Raw genomic sequence first — 20,121 nt, forward strand, 5'->3', positions numbered from 1 at the left:
GAGCTTTAGAATACGGTTTTACGTTTGCGGATAGCGTCTTTCGCTGATAGCGCCACTGCGGCGTCAAAGAAAAGCTATTAGAAATAATTAAATAAAATATACCATTTTATGATAGAAATAGTAATTTTGACTTGCGCGTTTTTGCGTTTAATTACCATTTAGAGGTTATTCTGTAAGCAGCAAACAATTAGTTGCGCTTAGTTTTGAGCAAAGGAACTTTACGTGCCTTCACCAGCCAAGCTTAGCCGTGTTAGGCCTACGAGCCATAAAATCCACAATCGAATTCGTAATCAGCGGCGTCTAATGAATCAATCTTCATATTACACGCTAGTTGAGAGAAAGCGATAATCGCATTCACTTCTCCTAGCTTGCGAACTTCACGCGTTACCACGAATCGAACCCAGTTTGGTGCTTTAGGCTAGAGTCGTCGCTTCGATGGGTGCCGCCATGTTTGCTGACGCAAAGCTTTTGGGGCCGCTATTTCGGGTCCCGCTAAATCGGTGACATAGCGTTCCCAAAGCAAAACCCAAACGCAGTTTGCGTCTGGCGCATGCGCAGTGGCTTTCACGCTATTTCTTTGGGGCCCCAAAATGTTTGGGGCCCCTATTCTAAAGCTCTCTACTGTCTATAAAGGCGGGGGGCATTTTCTTGCGCTGTCGACAGGATCGATGATGCCAGAATGTTCTGATACACTTTGCACAGCGTACAATCTGGTTGCGTTGGCTGGAAGATTACCGGAATTCCAGCTGGTCGTTGTTTCTTGTACATGACAGCTGTAGAACTTGCCTGGACCATCACTTCGAGAACATCGTCTGTCTGTAGGCTTGTGTTGACCTCATCGTGTCGTGGTCTCTTCAAATTTGCTTCACATTGCGGAGACGTAGAAGGCCCCGCTGTGTCTTCGTTTCTTATGCCCTTGATGGTGGCTGCATGGAGTTCAACAGATGGCGGCAGCCCGCTTCTAAGCTCGTTCCGTGTAACACGCCCGCTTGGGCGCCTTCAGGGGATCATGAAGCCGTCAGCAGTGCATGGTTGATATCAAAGGTGTAGTGATTAAAATTATTCAAAAACTGGTCTAGCAAAAGCAGCTAGGCTGATACGCGTCGTCTTGGTCGTCTCTTCTCCACTGAGTACTTGCCACTCAGTGCGCCGCAAGCGAGATAACGATTCTCAGCGTTCGCATGCTGAAAATTCTTGAATTGGCTTAGAAATGTAAAAAACGAATGACAGCGCTCACATGACCGTAAAATCTCTTTATTTCAATCTGTTCAGTGCACTTTTCTTTGGCTACTACAGAGAACAAGAGTGAAGGCGACCAGGCTATTCCAGCACGCTTGTACAGTATACGCGTTCATTATAAAAGACTCAAAATTCGTAATTGTGATAGCGCCCACACACTAGCTAAGCTATCAAAGTCTGAGTGGTCTAGAGAGAAGCATGAGACACCTGCAAGCCAGCCTTCTGCCATCGGGTTATAACCAAAATTTATTGCAATGGCCGCTTCACTTGTGAAATCATAACTTTCACATCCATGCATTTCGATATATCAAGAAACTTGGCGTTGTCTATTCTCCAGCTCAATGAGGTTCGGCCCAAGGCTTAATTGTTGTCATTGCCTTCGGATAGCTATTTAGACATTTGTCTTGACTGTGCACCTCTTATTTCCTCTCTTACTTCAGTATTGCCAGTTCTGTTCTTCTTGTGTTTTTTGGGTTTTTTCTCAGCGTAGGAGGGGCAACAAGCTATCCTGAACATGTCACAGACGGCACTATTACGTTTTTGCTGCTTCCCTTTTTTCTTAGAACCACTAGCACCTATTTCCAGCTATATCTTTTTAGTGCTCAAATAGCATTCAGCATGATAAAAAATGTGCTGTAGTGCCATCATTTTGGATCAGCCGCTCGAGCAGGATTCGGTCTTCAGAAATTGGTAATGATCAAGTGACCTGTGACCTATCCTATAACCTGTGACCTATCTCTGCTTCTGTCTCAGAGTGGCCATATTTTCATCACTCAATGATCGCCCGCCTCAGCGCAAATCCCCGTAATATTTCTTCAGTGTACGCAAATTCAGAGATCGATCGCTCAGATTCGAGTTCATGGCAGTCGAAAGGGACACAGATGCGAAAAGTGCTACATGTGCATTTTTGTCTTAACTTAAACGTCAGTTGCCACAAATTGGCAGGGAAGCTTTATCTTCGTGCCTCGATCGTAATTATTATGGAATATTTTAGAGTTACTTTGTGCATATATGTTTCAGAGCTGTCATATAAAGCTCGTGCAGTACCTGTCTTAACATGGGTGGACGCTTTTCCCCATTTGTTCTACCTTCTGATGGAACTAAACACATCACAGCTGCTTTACTCCTTAGACAAAAAAAATCAGCACATGAGTGAAAGTGCTTCGAGTCAGTGGCGTCATTTGCACATGGCGAGTGATGATCTTCAAAGAAAATGTCGGGCCACATGAAATGTTGTCTGGAAGATTTCATGAACAACGTAACATATGCGTCAACTTGACTTACGGAACGTGCTGCCTAACCGGAACGTCCCGTGACTTAAAGGGATACTAAAGAAAAAGGACTAAATAAAGTTATGCTTATAAAATATTCTTTCAAAACTTTATTGTCAGTAATTCCGCAATAATTGGTTGATTGTTAGAAGAGAAGATGAAAGTCAAATTTCGAATTCTTGAATTTCGCGCGGAAACCTTGCAGCCATACGTCAGTGTAAGGTCACGGACTTCACAGTGTTTTTTCGCAACTGGGCAGCGTTCGCTCTGTGTAAGTTCTGGAAACTTGCCACGTTTAATGTTTTGTTCCTTTAGCACAAAAGGTAACTCATTGTTACCAATAATTTTACCAACTAGGCCTCAGCAGATGCCGTCAAAATCTATGACGTCATGGCGAAGTGGCACCGAAACTTCAAGCGCCGTCGTAAGCTGTCTTTTCTACTTGCGCGTTTACTAGCCAACAAGAACCTTTCCGCTATAACAGTGGCATCCTTGGTATTCTAGATGGGTAATTTACTAGTACAGGTGAAATCCCTTTCCTATTTAGTGCCCATTTAATTTTCTGTGCTAACGACACTTTAGCTCAAATTTAGGGGGAAAAACTAGGTGCAGAAAAAAAGTCATGGTTGGCGTCATGCTACTCGAAACGACGCGGAGCTTTTAGATTCATCGTCAACCTGTATGCGAACAAGTAAGGTGAGGCACGAGAGACAAGTGAGAGAAAGAAAGGAAGAGTGAAAGCAAAGAGAGGAATGACGGGGATTGCTAGCCTACGTAGGGGAAATAGGAGAGCGCGATCAGTAGGGCGACCCGTACGGCGGCGCAGCGTGGCAGGTGCCCTGGTGGCGTGACCAGAGCCTCTTCTGGTTGCGGCACGAATCGACGCGCATCTTGCACCGGTTGGGGTAGGTGACCCCGTCGGTGGCGCACACGGGCTTCGACTCGAAGTCGCACGACGTCGGACAGCTGCAACGCGCTGTTCCCAGCCGGTCTTCGGTGCAGTCGCCATTCCAGGGGCAGTACTTGGCCTCGCACGGCACTGAAACGCAGAACAAGCGGATGGTCAGAAGGGCATTGGAACACTGGTTTACCGTGCACGACTGTTGGTCCCGGACTCTCCGGAGTGCCACGAGTGGAACGTGTAGGTATGCGGCTTACAATCACAGATGCTCGACGTGAGGACGATTAGGCCTTTCCGAGGTACAGAAGCCGGCCATTAGATGCGCCGTATAGTACAGGGCTGCGTATCGTTTCCGCTCGTTCTCCGAGTGCACTCAAATCTCAGCATACGGAAATTCATGCGTTCTGCTTGCATCGAAACGAAACATGGAACTGATGCGCGTTTTAAGTGTGGCGAACGTGGTGGACTTGGCACGCCGACGGCAGAAATGCGCTTGGAGTGTTCCTATAATTGCTATCACAAGAACAAAAAAATTCAGCGCCTATCCCGTCACTTCCTTAGCTCTTGTCGATGTCTGTGTCGCGCTTTTTACCCAAGATGAAGCTAAACCAACTCGTTGAAATGTCGGTTTTGAAAAAAAATTATGTAGTCTGAGATGGCACCGTGCAACTCCATGACAAGCTGGTGTGAGAACTTCTAGAACAGGTTAATACCTGCTTTCTTTTTGCCAAGCCTCTTCATACGAGGTAGGAGTGGATATTTTGGCACCGTAGAGACTATACCCATACATCACTAATTATTTCTCTTCATAGAATAAAAACAGCTGCATACCGGCTGTCCCAAATAAATGTACCCTGCTATTAAAAAATAGAGCAAGGCTGCTTGCGCGAACGGCGAAGGTTGTCCATGATGAGCGCTGTTCATGCTAATCAAAGTATTATTTCATTGCGTGCAATAAGCTAACTTTTAATTAACACACCCAATTGACGAGGCGTCAATGCAAAAAGTAATGCACCATGTTGAAAAATTAACGATAATAAAGTTCACAGCACCCTAGGTCTTGACTCAGAGCTGCAGCCCACTGACTATATGCTGTTGCGCTGTTTAGGTTGCGAGTTGGATCCCCGGCAAGGCGGTCGCGTTTCAATGGGGGCGAAATACACAAGGCGCTCGCATACTTATTTATTTATTTATTTATTTATTTATTCATTTATTTATTTATTTATTTATTTATTACAAATACCTACAGCGCCCGAGTTGGGCATTATCGTAGGGGGGTTAATTAGAAACATAAAAGTCAACTTCGCGAACAACGGCATCATATCATCTGTGGTACGTATTAGAAATACAATAATCGTAATTATTAAAGAAAGGCAACACATCCAATACTAACAACATCCGATTATAAAATTTGTTACACAATGCATAAAATGGCACACTGGAAATATTGTCTAAAACACATTCACATAAAGTTCTCTATGGCAGATGAAAAATTGGGTGCAGACACTATCTCATCCGGGAGCAAATTCCACTCTGCAATTGTTCGTGGAAAGAATGAAAACTTAAATACATTAATACGACTTTGGTGGGCCCTTATTTTCTTGGAATTGTCGCGTCTTTGAGACTGATAATGAGGTGGTTTTAAATATATGTTCTTATCGATTCCTGTGTTACCGCTGTTAATATTGTGTAAAAGCTTTAACCTGATTATATTTCTGCGTGTGGACAGCAACTTCCATCCTAGATTTTCCCTGACTTGCAAACCTCTAATTTTGTAATCGTAGATGCCCGTGACGGATCTTGCAGCCCTTTTCTGAACACGCTCTAGCTTATCTTCAAGAACTTTTGTGAAGGGGTCCCATGCTGCGCAAGCGTATTCTAACACCGGCCTAATATTTGGAAGATACAAAGCTTCCTTCAATGGTTTTGGCGCATACTTGAAGTTCCTGTGGAAAAGGTGATAAAGGCGGCACGCTTTAGCGCTTGTTGCGTCAATGTGGGATGTCCAGTCTAATGCCGTAGTTAACGTGACGCCCAGGTATTTGACTTCTTCAACGCATTGTACTAAAACATTATTAATTAAGTATGAACTGGGCACCTTTTTCTTTTTGTTCGTAAATTTAACATGATAACACTTTGCTACGTTCAAATCCATTTTCCATTTAGCACACCAGGAACAAATTTTTTCGAGATCAGACTGCAACAAACTCGTATGTTCGGCACAAGACACAGGATGGTACACAACGCAATCATCCGCATACAGTCTGATACTTGAAACACAGCCTTCACTTAAGTCATTGATAAATATGAGGAACAGCAACGGCCCAAGGACCGACCCTTGAGGCACACCTGATAAAACATTAACCGTTCTCGACATCGCACCGTTCAGAACCACTTTTTGCTTCCGTTTATACAAATAATCTTTAATCCAACCGTAAAGTGAATCGGGGAGGCCAAGAAATGATAGTTTGTGCAAAAGTAAGTTATGCGGGACTACATCAAACGCCTTTCGAAAATCAATAAATATAGCATCAATCTCTGTACTATTGTTAAAGCCGAGTGCAACGTCATGTATGAACTCAGTAAGTTGAGTGGTACAGGATAATCCCATGCGAAATCCATGCTAGGTCGGGATGAAAAAATTATGGTCCTGAAGATGCTTAATAAGACCACAGTAAATAACATCTTCTAGTGTTTTACAACAGACTGATGTCAAAGACACCGGTCTGTAATTGCTTGCCAAATCACGACGACCACTTTTAAATATAGGAGTTACATTGGCCATTTTCCAGTCATTAGGTACACAAAGGGCCACCTTAATGAAACCCGAGTGGTCAAAAAATCCGGAGCCACCATGACAGCATGCTTCATAATAAGATCGCAGTTTCTTTTGCATGCAAAACGCCAGAATTTATTTTTAATTTAGCCTCTGTCTTCTACGTGTGGTAATTCTTCTCTACAGGAAATAAACCCCGCGATACTTAAAAGATACCACTTGCGTCGGTAAGAGAGTGATAGCAGCGATTTCAAACGTTAGCCGCGCCATTGGGTGCGGTCTGAAGCACGTTGTAAGCCAGGGCTTCGCGTTTCAACGAAAATGCGCACAAGATATGCGCACACATCGCGAACAGAGCGCAGCTGGTTGCTCTCAGTGTGACAAGCTGGCAATTATTTGGTGAGGCATCACAGCGCTGCAATCCCCGACACTTTGACTAGTGCTTTTTTTTGTTTCGCAGATGTTATCACTGCGCCTGAAGAAAGGGCCGTACAGCCTACACTCAAAAATTTTAACATCCTTAAGGGTGTAAATGACTTGTCCCATGGGTGACACCCTTTTGGGTGTATTGCGACACCCCAAGCAAAGGGGTGCAAATTAACACCCCACAAAGAAAAGGGCGTTAATATGACGTCACCTTGCCTTTGGGTGTAAAACAAACAACACCCTTGCTATATGGGCGTAACACAGGCACCACCCTTTCAATATGGGTGTAGCATGGACAACACCCTTCCAAAAGGGGTGTTATCCCTGCAAGTATTTTAGCGTTCACTACAGCCATGTAGTTAATGGGCATACTAGCTGTTGTGAATGCTGCCTAGCCTTAGCTATGGTACTACCTTGTTCAGTATGAGCCAGAATTTGTGAGGCGTCGTCATATTACGCTTCTGGTCAGTCATGTGGTAGCACATCTAACGTGCGACCCTTTCAGGCAAAAAATTTAAGTTTCATGATCGCACCAATGCACACACCCTATGCTTTTCGTAATCTCCCTCTGCAGTGATAGTACACTGCCGGCAGGATGCAGAACGCAATAACAACGCGCGCTGCACTAAGGACACAGGATCTCCCGCACCTTGGTGCACCAGTACTTATCACTCCATGGAAACAGCACACAGCCAAAAGCATGATGTTACATGCATTTCAGAAATAATTAAAAACCTCCACTTTTCTTGTTAAAAAATTTTCGCAGCAACACCAGCTCGACCAGGGGCGAAAGACACCACAGCTCGTTGTTGTAGCTCATATTGAATGCATTAGAGCGCAAGCAATGCATGGATTGGCGACGGTAACAAGTGCAGTACTACAGAAGCAGAAGTCTGCCTGTCAAGCAGTTTTTTGCCGTTTTAAGCACACATTTTATACCTCTATTCATCAAAGTTGTCATTTATCTCCACGGGATGCTTCTATTAGTACCTTTACATATACGACTTAAAGGTAGCACTGAAAGCCAAAGAGAAAAGTGCAACAAAGCGCTTCCACTTAGAGTAATGTTTCAGCATTTACAAACAAAACTGCATGTGTAGCTGTGCATGCTGTTTAATATATAAGCATGCACTATTTCCTGAAATTTATGTATGCTCCATTTACTGCCAGTGACCTGCTTATACCCAATAATTTAGCTTATTTTGCACCATGTGCTTGCATTGAATATCCCACAGGCATCGTAAGTCAAGCTACCAAATAACAATCAGCTAGTCTAACGTTACCTAATTGAACAAAATCATTGTAAAATTTGTGACGAAATGTCAGAAGTATTTATTATTTCATTAAGGCGAAATGGTTACATAATAATGTTTGCACATTTTAAAAGCAAAAAGGAAGATAAGGAGTAATACCATACCAATACAAAGACATAAGCACCGAATAATGGCACAGGCTGTTCAATTAAATTTTAATCAGAAAAGTTTTTTTAAATAACCTCACTACGAACTATCACATGTTTTCATTCGAAAAGCACTGCATCTTATTATAAAGTACAAAAATAACCGGTCACATAAGAATGAACAAGTCTGAATGTGTCTATGTGAACACAACGATAGAAAGTTGGGCGAGTTGGTACAGTAATATGATCTTGGATTGCAGCGCAAAGTGACATGGACACAGACTAGAAGCAGGAGGATGAGCGCTAACTCTCAACTAAATTTTTATTGAAACAAAGAACATACATATATAGGTGATTGCAAAAAACCGCAGCATAAGAACATGACAAGGTATAAAGACATCAGTTAAACATATCAGGAAGTAGGGAAGTCAAAAAAGGAAACAACGAAAAAACACTACTTCAGATTAAGACAGGTGTTGTGAAGATACTGAAATTCGCATTCTAACAGAGACAAAGAAGCATGGCTAACGCAAGTCTCTCCTAACCTTTTAATGTGGAATGCCTCGATCATTTCCCGTGTGGTTTGGCATTTGTGTCTTGAAAGAATTTTTGTCTTCAAACAAAGGTTTACAACTGCAATTGTAACAATGTGATGCTAGATGTGAGGCATTAGGGTTGTTAAATAAATGTTTGTGTTCTTTTAGTCTAATATTAATGCACCTGCCGCTCTGTCCAAAGTAAGTCTTCCCGCACTTGAGAGGAATCTGATAAACTATACCAGTGTTACAAGGCACAAAAGAAGGGGACACATGTCTAACGCCGCAATCTTTTCTTTTTTGCCACCCTGTTCAAGTTCAAGTTCATGGTGCTTCGTTTCAATAAAAATTTAGTTGAGAGTGAGCGCTCGTCCTGTCTGCTTCTGGTCTGTGTCCGTGTCACTTCGCGCAACAATCCAAGAGCATATGTGAACAAAACATGGCTCGTAATAACTAGTGAGCACTGCACAAAATTTGAACATGAAAACTACTAATAGTAAAGACATATACTTCGCTCAGCTGAACTGCAAAATATTGCAAATATCACAAAGACAGCATAAAAACTGGGCATAACAGAGCACTGACTGTTAGTTATAGTTGCAATATGCACACCAAATCTAGACATAAAAAGTCAAAACTAAACTGCCGGGAATGGTAATCTCTCCACGCGACCACTGAGGAACAAAAGGTATACTTTTTATAATTACATCTCATAGATTACTGAACTAATTAAACTTGACACATGACGTCGTGTGTGTCACAAATGCCCTGTTCTCATTACATATGCATGATTGCCAGCTTTGGTGAAAGAATGACTTGCACTAATGTTTTGAAGAAACACCGGTAAAATTGCTGCTTGTTCTTAACTTTCTGTTGTGACAGCACACTTGTGGGCAGTTGTGAACGCAGTTGCCTATAGGGCTCAAACAGCATGTTTTGGCTGCACAGGTACTGTCTACCAAACACCTGGTTCAAGATAGCTTCCATCTCGGAGTGTACAGCCACACTGGTGGCACAGCATCCTTTTTTCACCCTACCAGGTGATAAAGCCTCAGCAGCTGCAATCACTTGCGACTGCTCGTAAAGGTGCCATAAGGTCAGGCAGCAAACACAGATACCACATAGTAAAACTTTCAGAGTGCTTGTGCGAGTCGAGGTGTGTAATTTGTGCTTTAGTTTGGCAGCACTGTCACATTCACAACTATTCATTGCAGCTCCTAATTTTCAACCACATCAACAAAATAAATTAGGACAGTTCCTTCAGTATGGTGGCAGATGCTCAGCTGCAGGCTTTCTAGAACCATGCATTATCTTCAGACAGTGCCAGTACAGCCCGTAGCACATCTTTCAAGCACTCCAGAGAAGTACACCGATTACATTGTACACAGAGCATCTGGTGCCCATTTACCTAGAGAGGCAAGGTAGCCCCTAGAATATGTTTTGTGACAGGCATGCTGGGTACTTTGTCCCCTGAAATGCAAGTGCCATTTGGTACTTCAGTGCCTGTAGTGTCCTTTACATCTAAATGAATATTGAAGACATAGTAGTAACGTGAAGACGACAAACAAAAGCCATCAGCCATCAACTGTGTGGTAAATCTGGGTGCAAGCTATACTCTTATCAAATATACCTGTAGGCATTGCGACAAATGTGCTCCCAAGATGTGTGCGGCACTAGTCATTACAGAGCTGTAAGGACATGACAATTCTAGGATGATTATGTTCTCGACGCTTTTTTCCCCACTTCCCATCTTTTGAAACGTGTATACTGTAGTCATGAAAACAAAAATGCTACAACTGGCATGTGATAAGTTTTGCTTCTTATTTCCTAGCAGCTCATTGAAACGAGCCACGATGACAAATTCAAATGCTGTTACCTCATCAGACATTCAAATTTCTTAAACACTAACAAAACCAGATAGGCATTAGAGTAAGCATCACTTAAATCACTTGGTTTAAAGTTATTGCACCGTTTTGTGCCAGGTAAAAATGTTAGAAAGAAAAAATGTTGAGATTCTACGGCCAACCGTGAAAACTAAATAAAAAAATTATTAAGCTTTCTCAAACGGTTTCAGAAGCTTTACAAATGGCCTTCTTGGTGATGGACACGCTGATAGATGAGCAGCCATTCCACTGAGACGAGAATGTTGAGGGCTTCGCATGGAAGTCTGCAAGACACTGCAGAGTAGTTCTTGGTCCACATGACGGAGGTTGCTTGCATACACGTCTCGGCCACCACACTGAATGCATGGTGTTACCGGAACTTTTTCTCCCTGCATAGTGGTAAAAAAGCATGGTTAAGCTTAGACGATATTTAATATGAAAAAAAAGAGGTGAGGCATGCAGACAGGACACAAGAGTAGAGAAGTGAACACGAACGCGAAAAACACGAAAAATTATATGAAATTTTTATACATAAAATTTTTGTACTATGTGTCATTCATTATGAGGGTTCATAACCGCAACATATTTCATATATAAGCAGGTAGAATTCTCAGCTTGGTCGGTTTGCACAAGCTCGTCTGAGGCAAGAAATCGAGTTTTACAAACACAACCTCAACATTCTTGATTGAAAAAGGAACACCTCAGATGACATGCAGTCCTGTGAGTGGCAATTGCACAGTTCAATAAAAACAAATTATAACTGGCACACCGATCCTGAAAAAAGAATAAGCACCTGCTACTGCAAAAAGCTAATTGATAGGCTTTAGTAGCACAAAGGCATCTTTGGCCAAAGATCGCCAAGTCTATACTGCAAAAGATAAACTTAGCGCATCTTTACAAAGCAAATATATAAAGATGACTAATGTCTTTCAGCACTACAGTTGCTTTGCTCTAGCATGAAGTCATTTTAATGCATGCACATGTACATGTACATACACACGCTACACCCAAGTGTAACAGCTGCAGAATTAAAATTGGGCCGCAACGAAATCGCAACCTTTAACATTTGATCCCAAGCTGTACTAGTGACTGGAGGTAGTACCAATATCGGCAATGACGAGTCGCACTCTTTCTGCCCGATGTGATGCTGCTCTGACTGTCAAAGATTAGTTATAGTCGGCATTGAGGGAAAGCTGCCCTCAAGAGCACCTTTATTTTTGTGTTATGTCTAACCAGAGACCAATGAAGTAATATATTTTTAGAATGAGAATGACACCGGAAAAATTAATACATAAAAAATTGGAAAATTTGGTACATTTTTCCGGAATTGGGCGTTAACGGGTAAAGCGGCAATCCAGACACGAGAGCAAGTTTTGACATGTTTGCTACCAGTGAATGCTAGAAAATATGTTGGCATTCTGTAGTTTTGTCCAACAATGCAAAAGGGATTCTTAATAACTGACGAAATAAATGGAAAGGTATCATGAAGTATATTTCGTGAATGTAATGCAGAATCACTCAACTTCTGTTACTATATAATCTCCACTCGATTAAGCTGCACTTTCTGAACTAGTTCAAGAGGTGCTGCATTTCACTACTAGTTCCAACAGCTCAACATGGCTGCAACTGCACGTTGTGATTTGTTTTACTTAGTGCAGGCTTTGTACAGGGCGAGTTCACAGCATTCCCTGCACTTGGACGAAAGGTAGTGCATGTTTACGCAGCAGGTGTGGTGCCGCTTCTGCACGAGCGACGTGCAGAAATCATAGAGTTTCATACAATAATTACTAGAGGGAACTCTGACGCTAGTGTCTACAGGAGATGAAACAAGAACGGTTGTACCAGCATGGGAATTATGGGAAGTACATCAATTTGCCTAAACTTCGTCAATTTGGCTTCAAACGGCTTTGGGACTTTGTAAACAAGTCATTTTCAACAATATACTGTGTAATAAATAAATAAACATTAAAATCGTCCGACGACAGGATTCACACAGGAACTCTAAAACAGAAGTCTGATATTTCAACCATTAAGCCACGGAGGCATGTAACGACAAGCGAGTGCAATGCCCTGATGAATTTATCGCCGGCATACCAGTGCCTTGAGACACTTGGCACGTTTCGATTTGGCCACCTGGACAAGCTCAGTCGTTGCAAATAATAGCAATTATGCGTGTTGGCGGCGTCTTCTGAACTTCGAAGAGTATAGACTGCGCTGAAATTTATGACAAAAAGATTTATATAGCGTATAATATAGGAAGCCACAAGAACGTCTGAATTCACAAGCACGAATATCAGACAAATCCATGTGCTTTCCATCGTTCCCATGGTGGTACGACTGCAGCGCCAGACTTCCCTCTAGTAATTACTGTAAGGAACTCTATGGCAGAAATAACCGAAGTGCCTGGCATTTTGTTGTGGAGTAATAAACTAAGTTTTGCTGTCCCATAAATCTTACTGGTCATTAATTCCAAGCTTTAGTGCAGTCACATGTCTAGTAGGCAATTGTGGTGTGTTGCATAAACATTGCAAAGCCAAATGTGATGAAAGTTCACTCTTGTAAATTGGTTATGATCGAGTAGCGTAGACTACTGAAGCAATCTCTGGAAGGCAAGTGAAGTAATTTTCTAATTAGCAGCCTTTAAACAGCATTCGAGCATATGACACATGCACTTCAGATATGCAGATATTTCCTTGAGTCAGCAAGAAGCGATGCTTCATGTTCCACGAGGCTACTTCAATCAAAGCGGTATTGGTGCTCTCTCAGAACAATGCCAATGCAGATGATCCAAATATTTTTCAGGGGCAACAGTTATGCCTGAAATCATGCTAGATTAGTTTTTTTTAAACACATGATCAGACCATGTTAGAAGTGCTTCTTAATATCCTCCTATTTATTAGACTAGTCATATCTCTGTACACAAAGGATACTAATTAGGTCCCATGCTATATCATCATCTTAACAAAAACTTAGTAATACACATGCTTTGATAAGATTTGAGACCACATTGAGATGCTGAACAAGGTGAATGCATTATTTTTAAAATGAAGCTCCTGTTCTTCCAAACGAGATCAATAGATACTAAGGGACAAAGTTTTTCTTAATCACAGCTGGAAGATGCCAGGGAAGGCACATGGAAACTTATTTTTAATTTTATATTTACATGTAGAAATGATAAAGGGAAATGAAAATGGTCCACAAAAAACAACCAGCCATGGGGGGGGAGAACGAACCTACAGCCTTTGCATTAGGCATGCGATGCACTAACCACTGTGCTAACAAGGCAGCATTCAACCGTCCACAATGGCCCCTCAGATTGTCCACGCTCGAACGCGGCCGTAGTATATCACAGTGGTTAGTATATCACATGCGTAATGTGAACGTTATGGGTCCGTTCCCCACCCACAGGTAGATGTCATTTCATCCGCTTTCATTTACCTTGAATTTATCATTTCTATACTTCATATAAAAAACATAGAACATGTTCCTGTATGCTTTCCTTGACCTCATTATCTGCTGGCTTCTTCCAGTTCTGTTACTTCCAACACTTATACATATTCTCATCTGGTAAGTAAACAGCTTTTGCATGATGCTGGAATGCAATATAAAACATTATTGCAGGGCCAAGTTATGTAGAACGCCTTACATTGCCCAGGCAAGGTGTATTAATGTCAACCTGAAAAAAAAGGCGAATTCCCACTCTAGACAGAAATGCTGTGTACTGCTCTGTGCAACAGGGTTTAAAGAAAACAACTTGTTCAGAAATAAAGCCACGAAACGAGGAAATATGAAAACTACATGAAAATTTGTGCAGTTGCATGTTAGAAATTTAGCGCAGCAACAGATGAAGACATAATGAAGGAAGCGCAAGGATGGTTTACTTTGGACACACAAGGCAATATACTTGAAAGATGCATGAGCTTACACGTGGAGAAATATTGTTTATGTAGCAGCTAAACTACGAACAGGCCTAGAACACACTGATACAAGGTGTCGAGCATGTAAATCTTATCATGCCCTTAAGTCAAAGAAACATGGCTCTTTCTCATGATTCGCTACACATGGCTGGCTCACACAACTTAGCCACTTCTATATATGCCTTGTAAGTACCAGGTGGTCTGTGTGACTTGTGCAAGCTTTAAATATGTACAAGTGCCACGCAGCTGGACAGAACCAAGGTAATGTCGTTTGCGATCGTTTCGAGCAAGTGAAACCACTTTTTCCATTTTTCCTAATTAGGTAATTAGTTATTAACGATTATTTAACTGCTCAAATATTATATTCAAAGCAAAAGTGTCAGTGCGAAAATTGTAGAGCATCCTGAAAAATTCCCAATCCAGCTTTCTACTGCTGAATAGGTGCAAAAGAATTTTTTTTTCAAGCTTGAAAGAAGCCTGTGAACGCATGCAAGTGCCGTGTAACTAACCACTCGTGCACCTGAACACCATTTGGCTCCTCCTTTCATGCTTGAAAAAAACATTAAAAAGAATATTTTAGAAATTGATTAATTATTGTTGACTATGTTTTAGGCAAAATGCATGAAATAGTGGAATGCCACCTCCATTTTCGGCGAAATGAATTGACTCCATTTTCACGTCCAAATCCAGCTATACATGGTGCGTGTTTTGAGCTGGTTCCGTAATTTAGGCTGGTTTTGACTAATTGAAGCTTCGCACCCTAATAATGGAGTCAGGCTAAAAAGAAATTGGTACATAAACGGTGGCTGTCAGTACTCCATACTCCTTTAACTTAGTGCAAAGTGCTTGTGAGCCAAGAAGTTGGTAGTTCTTAGCAGTATTTCTCATTCTGACGTGGTGTTATAGACCAGTTACTATGATGCCATGCTGCTCACAGCTTCAAACTAGGCCATGGCAGCTGCCCTCCAATGGGGGTAAAATGCAATAACGCTTATGCACTTAGATTCAGGTGTACATTAAAGAAGGCCAGGTTCCCAAAACTTCAGGATGTGACTTTGGAATGTAAAAGCCCTTAATTTAATTTTAAAATCTAAAGGTGCTTTATTAGGAGCAGGGACATCATCTTGAGCTTTTACTGCACTGCCATGGCACCAAGTAGCTCCGAGTAAATAAAAACAATTTCTTAGACAATGTCCATATTTTGCAAACATTTCCAAACACTTCTCTGCATCCACCTCTGTTGCTGTTATATTTAAATCCGTATGCCAATGCGGGTTATGATGTTAGAACATCTTTTAAACCTGTTTCTTTTACTGCTTTAAAGTTGTTATTTTGCATCTCTCTGTGTGTCGAACCCACATTTCAGTGCATCAATTTCTTCAGAAAGTGCACTCCTCTTTATTTATTTGTGCATGCAAAAAGGGTTCAGAAGAACTGCTTTCTGAAGAAATATATAACAAGCAAAAAGCAATTCTATGCAGGCTCCACAATGAGAAAGGATTGGTACGTAAATATCTTAGTTCTTAAAGAAAAGAGCCAGCTGTCAGTATTCTGTTCCAAAGTAAAAATTCCCCAACCTGGCTCTCCTTCATTTTTCGATGTTGATGGTCCATTCGGCAGCACTCAACTGATAGGCTGAACTTTGGCCATGTCGGGTGTGCTGTCACCAGGCCCAAGGTCGATCGACATCCTCACCAAAAGTCGAGTCCAAACTCTATAATAGAAACATCTCATCATTTTGCTATCAGTTTTGTCATCTTGCGTGTTTCACACACGGCCGTCAGTGAAATATTTCGTCACTTGGATACTGAAAATTTTTCAAGCATTTTCTGGCAGCCAAGCTGAATACACAGTAAATGGAGAACATTAAAGAGCAAACACAGTTGTCACATTAGCCTGATCAAGTGCAGCAGAAATAGAAATAAATCAATGATACTGACACGTGTACTTATCTTTATCGGGCGACCACGTTTCGCCGCCTGACAAATGTTATCGCAAAGTGCGGGACGCGCCTGCATGTACCCGAAGTTTCTGGAAAGTTATCGATGTTTCTATCCGCTGTCTATGGTCGCCGAACCTTGTGTTATCCGATTTCATCGGCTGACGCGAATGGTGAACGTTGTGGAAGGCAAGCGGGTCCGACCGATTTGTCTGGAACATTCGACGGCTGCTCTATAAAAGCCGACGCGCTTGACCCGCTGATCAGATTTTCGACGATCACCGACCGTGTTCGCCGCTATCGTTGTGCTATAAGTGTAGTCTGTTTTTGTGGGCACAGGTTCGCCCAATAAAAGTTAGTTTTGTCTTTCACAGTATTGCTACTGTGTTCTTCAACGTCACCACCACGTGACATCTGGTGGAGGTGCTTGTGCGTTCATGTACCGAACGCCCCCGCAAAGCCGCGATCCAAGCCCGAAGCCCGAGGACAAAACCAACATCGTTCAAGACCAGCGCGCTAGCCGCCGACTGCAAGGACTGCCCCCAGAGCACAGACTTCTACCTGAGACGAGCAGCAAGATTGCCACCAAGTCCACACCAATGGCAGCCCCAGGATCCAAGGACTGGGTTCCGACGACCTGCAAGAAACCATCAGGGCCATTGTGCGCGAAGAACTGCGCAAGGTCCTGCCTTCCTCGCAGCCTCAAGGGGCCTCGATCGCCGACATCGTGAAAGATGAGGTTCAGCGATCGCTTAGAGTTCGTGAGGTGCAACCTCAGTTACCGCAGCCCCAGCCAGGCGCGATGACCTACGCCGCCGTCGCACGCCGTCAAGGCTCCCCTCCGCGACTGCGCCAGGGCCCTGTAACTCCGCAATTCCGTCGTCCACCGCCGCCGCCGCCAGCACGCCCACCCGTCGCCCAGCGCACCTACGCGAGGAAGACGGACATTTGGCGAGCCCCCGACCACCGCCCGCTGTGCTATCACTGCGGAGAAGCCGGCCATGTGTATCGCCGATGCCCATACCGCGACTTGGGACTGAGAGGGTTCGCCGTCAACGCGCCGCGTCCACAGCTTGGAGAGCGCCCACGTGACATCGCCGACTACCTCGCCGCTACTCAATGGAGCTCTCGACGACCGTCGCGTTCGCCATCACCAGGCCGCTACCTGTCGCCGCAGCGCCGACTATACACCGGCCCAGCGCGGGGACGCTCTGCGAGCCCATATCCGGAAAACTAAAAGCACCAACCGGTGGAGGTGCGGTTGCTGTTCGTCGAACTGACGAAGATCCTCCGCCGCCGACGAAGACGACGAAGAAACCATCTCGACGACCTAATGACGACGCGCCTCCGTCCCGACGAAGTCAGGAAGCCAAGACTACACCGACGAAAGACGACGCGACGACGCGACGTACCAGCTTCAGTTCAACACGACGCAGTCGTGATCCCACGCCAAGACCCAACTACAACGCCAGACAAAGAACCACCGACCTCGACGTGCTTCTCGACGGCCACGCAATCACCGCCTTAGTCGACACAGGGGCCGATTACTCCGTAATGAGTGGACACATCGCCGCCCAAGTGGAGAAGGTTAGGACTGCATGGGAGGGCCCCCAAATTCGGACCGCTGGAGGACACCTCATTACGCCGACTGGAATCTGCACGGCAAGAATTACCATTCATGACCGGACTTACCCTGCCACCTTCGTTATCCTCCAACAGTGTTCACGAGACGTCATTCTTGGCATGGACTTCCTGAACCAACACGGCGCAATCATCGACCTGAAGTCGAAATCGATAACGCTTTCGAAGATCAAGCGATACCATCGGAGAGCTTTCGTGGTCACCGCGCCTTGAGTGTGCTCGAAGATCAAGTGAGCATCCCGCCGCGCTCCAGCATTGTTATTTCCGTCGGCACCGAAACACCCGCTGACGTAGAGGGCGTCATCGAGGGCGACCAGCATCTACTACTCGACCGTGAAATTTGCGTCGCGAGAGGGATCGCTCGACTCCACGGAGGGAAAGCGGAAGTGATGCTAACCAACTTCAGCCAAGAGTTCAAGCACATCAGCAAGGGCACGACAATCGCGTACATCGAGGAAATTCTGGAAACGAGCAATGCCTTTGTTCTCTCAGGTTCTGCCGCATCTACCCCGCCGACCATAGTCCCCGAACCAGATTTCGACGTAAATCCAAGTCTCTCCAAGAGCAAGCAGCAACACCTCAGAAGTCTTCTCCGTCGATACAATGACTGCTTTTCGATGTCATCGAGGATTCCACAAACACCAGTTGCAAAGCATCGCATCATAACCGAAGAGTGCGCTCGACCACTTCGCCAGAACCCTTACCGAGTTTCGACGCGAGAACGTGAAGCTATTAGGTAACAAGTCGACGAAATGCTGCGCGACGACATAATCCAGCCGCCGAAAAGCCCGTGGGCATCTCCTGTTGTCCTGGTGAAGAAAAAGGACGGAACCCTACGCTTCTGCGTCGATTATCGTCGACTGAACAAGATCACGAAGAAGGACGTATGCCCGCTTCCGCGGATAGACGACGCACTGGATCGGCTCTGCAACGCTAAATACTTCTCGTCGATGGACCTCAAGTCTGGCTACGGGCAAATAGAAGTCGACGAGAGAGATCGCAAAAAGACCGCATTCATCATGCCAGACGGCCTCTACGAGTTCAAGGTCATGCCATTCGGGCTGTGCTCGGCGCCTGCAACGTTTCAGCGCCTCATGGACACCGTGTGGGCAGGATTGAAGTGGCAGACGTGTCTTATTTACTTGGATGACGTCGTTGTCTTCGCCGAAAATTTCGACGACCACCTTAGGCGGCTTGCGACAGTATTAGAGGCCATCAAATCGTCAGGGCTCACTCTGAAGCCGGAAAAGTGCCGCTTCGCTTACGATGAGCTTCTGTTCCTAGGCCACGTCATCAGCAAGTCTGGAGTCCGCCTTGACCGGCAGAAGACAGCTGCCATCGCAAAGTTCCCGCAGCCCACCGACAAAAAGGCAGTGCGTAGATTTCTTGGCATGCGTGCCTACTACAGGCGATTTGTCAAGGACTTTTCACGCATCGCTGAGCCGCTGACACAGCTAGCTAAATGTGACGTCGAGTTCAAGTGGGAAACGCAGCAGGCCGATGCATTTCAAGAACTCAAACGACGCATGCAGTCGCCTCCCGTACTTGCGCACTTCGACGAGCATGCCGAAAACGAAATACACACTGATGCCAGTAGTCTAGGCCTCGGTGCCGTCCTAGTCCAGAAAAAAGATAAACATGAACACGTGATAGCTTACGCTAGCCGATCGTTGTCAAAAGCGGAAGGCAATTATTCTACAACCGAAAAGGAATCCCTCGCCATCGTTTGGGCCATAGCGAAATTTCACCCTTACCTATATGGCAGGCCATTCAAAGTGGTCAGCGATCACCACGCGTTGTGTTGGCTAGCTAACTTAAAGGACCCTTCAGGACGGCTGGCACGGTGGAGCCTCAGGCTACAAGAATACGACATCACTGTAACATATAAGTCCGGACGAAAACACTCAGATGCCAATTGCTTATCACGCGCCCCCATTGACCCGCCGCCGCAAGATGACGAGGACGACGACGCCTTCCTTGGAATAATAAGCGCGGAAGACTTCGCCGAACAGAAACGAGGAGACCCAGAGCTAAAAGCCCTAGCCGAGTATTTGGAAGGGCACACCGACGTTGTCCCAAGGACGTTTAAGCGTGGATTATCTTCGTTCACGCTTCAAAACAACCTACTCGTCAAGAAGAACCTCTCACCAGTCCGTGCCAACTACCTTCTTGTTGTTCCGTCGGCGCTGCGTC

General features: G+C 44.4%; 1 protein-coding gene across 1 annotated transcript in view; it reads right to left on the minus strand.

Moving 5' to 3' along the window:
• Window positions 1-1,238: 1,238 nt before the first annotated feature.
• LOC126536426 (uncharacterized) overlaps window positions 1,239-20,121 on the minus strand; it is a 91,411-nt gene continuing 72,528 nt past the window's right edge. The window contains exon 5 of the mRNA XM_050183384.3: window positions 1,239-3,549. Coding sequence (XP_050039341.2) covers window positions 3,308-3,549 — 242 coding nt within the window. The 3' untranslated portion in view covers window positions 1,239-3,307. The remainder of the gene's footprint in view (window positions 3,550-20,121) is intronic.

This window comes from Dermacentor andersoni, chromosome 3 (assembly GCF_023375885.2).
Source record: "Dermacentor andersoni chromosome 3, qqDerAnde1_hic_scaffold, whole genome shotgun sequence".
Lineage (NCBI taxonomy): Eukaryota > Metazoa > Arthropoda > Arachnida > Ixodida > Ixodidae > Dermacentor > Dermacentor andersoni.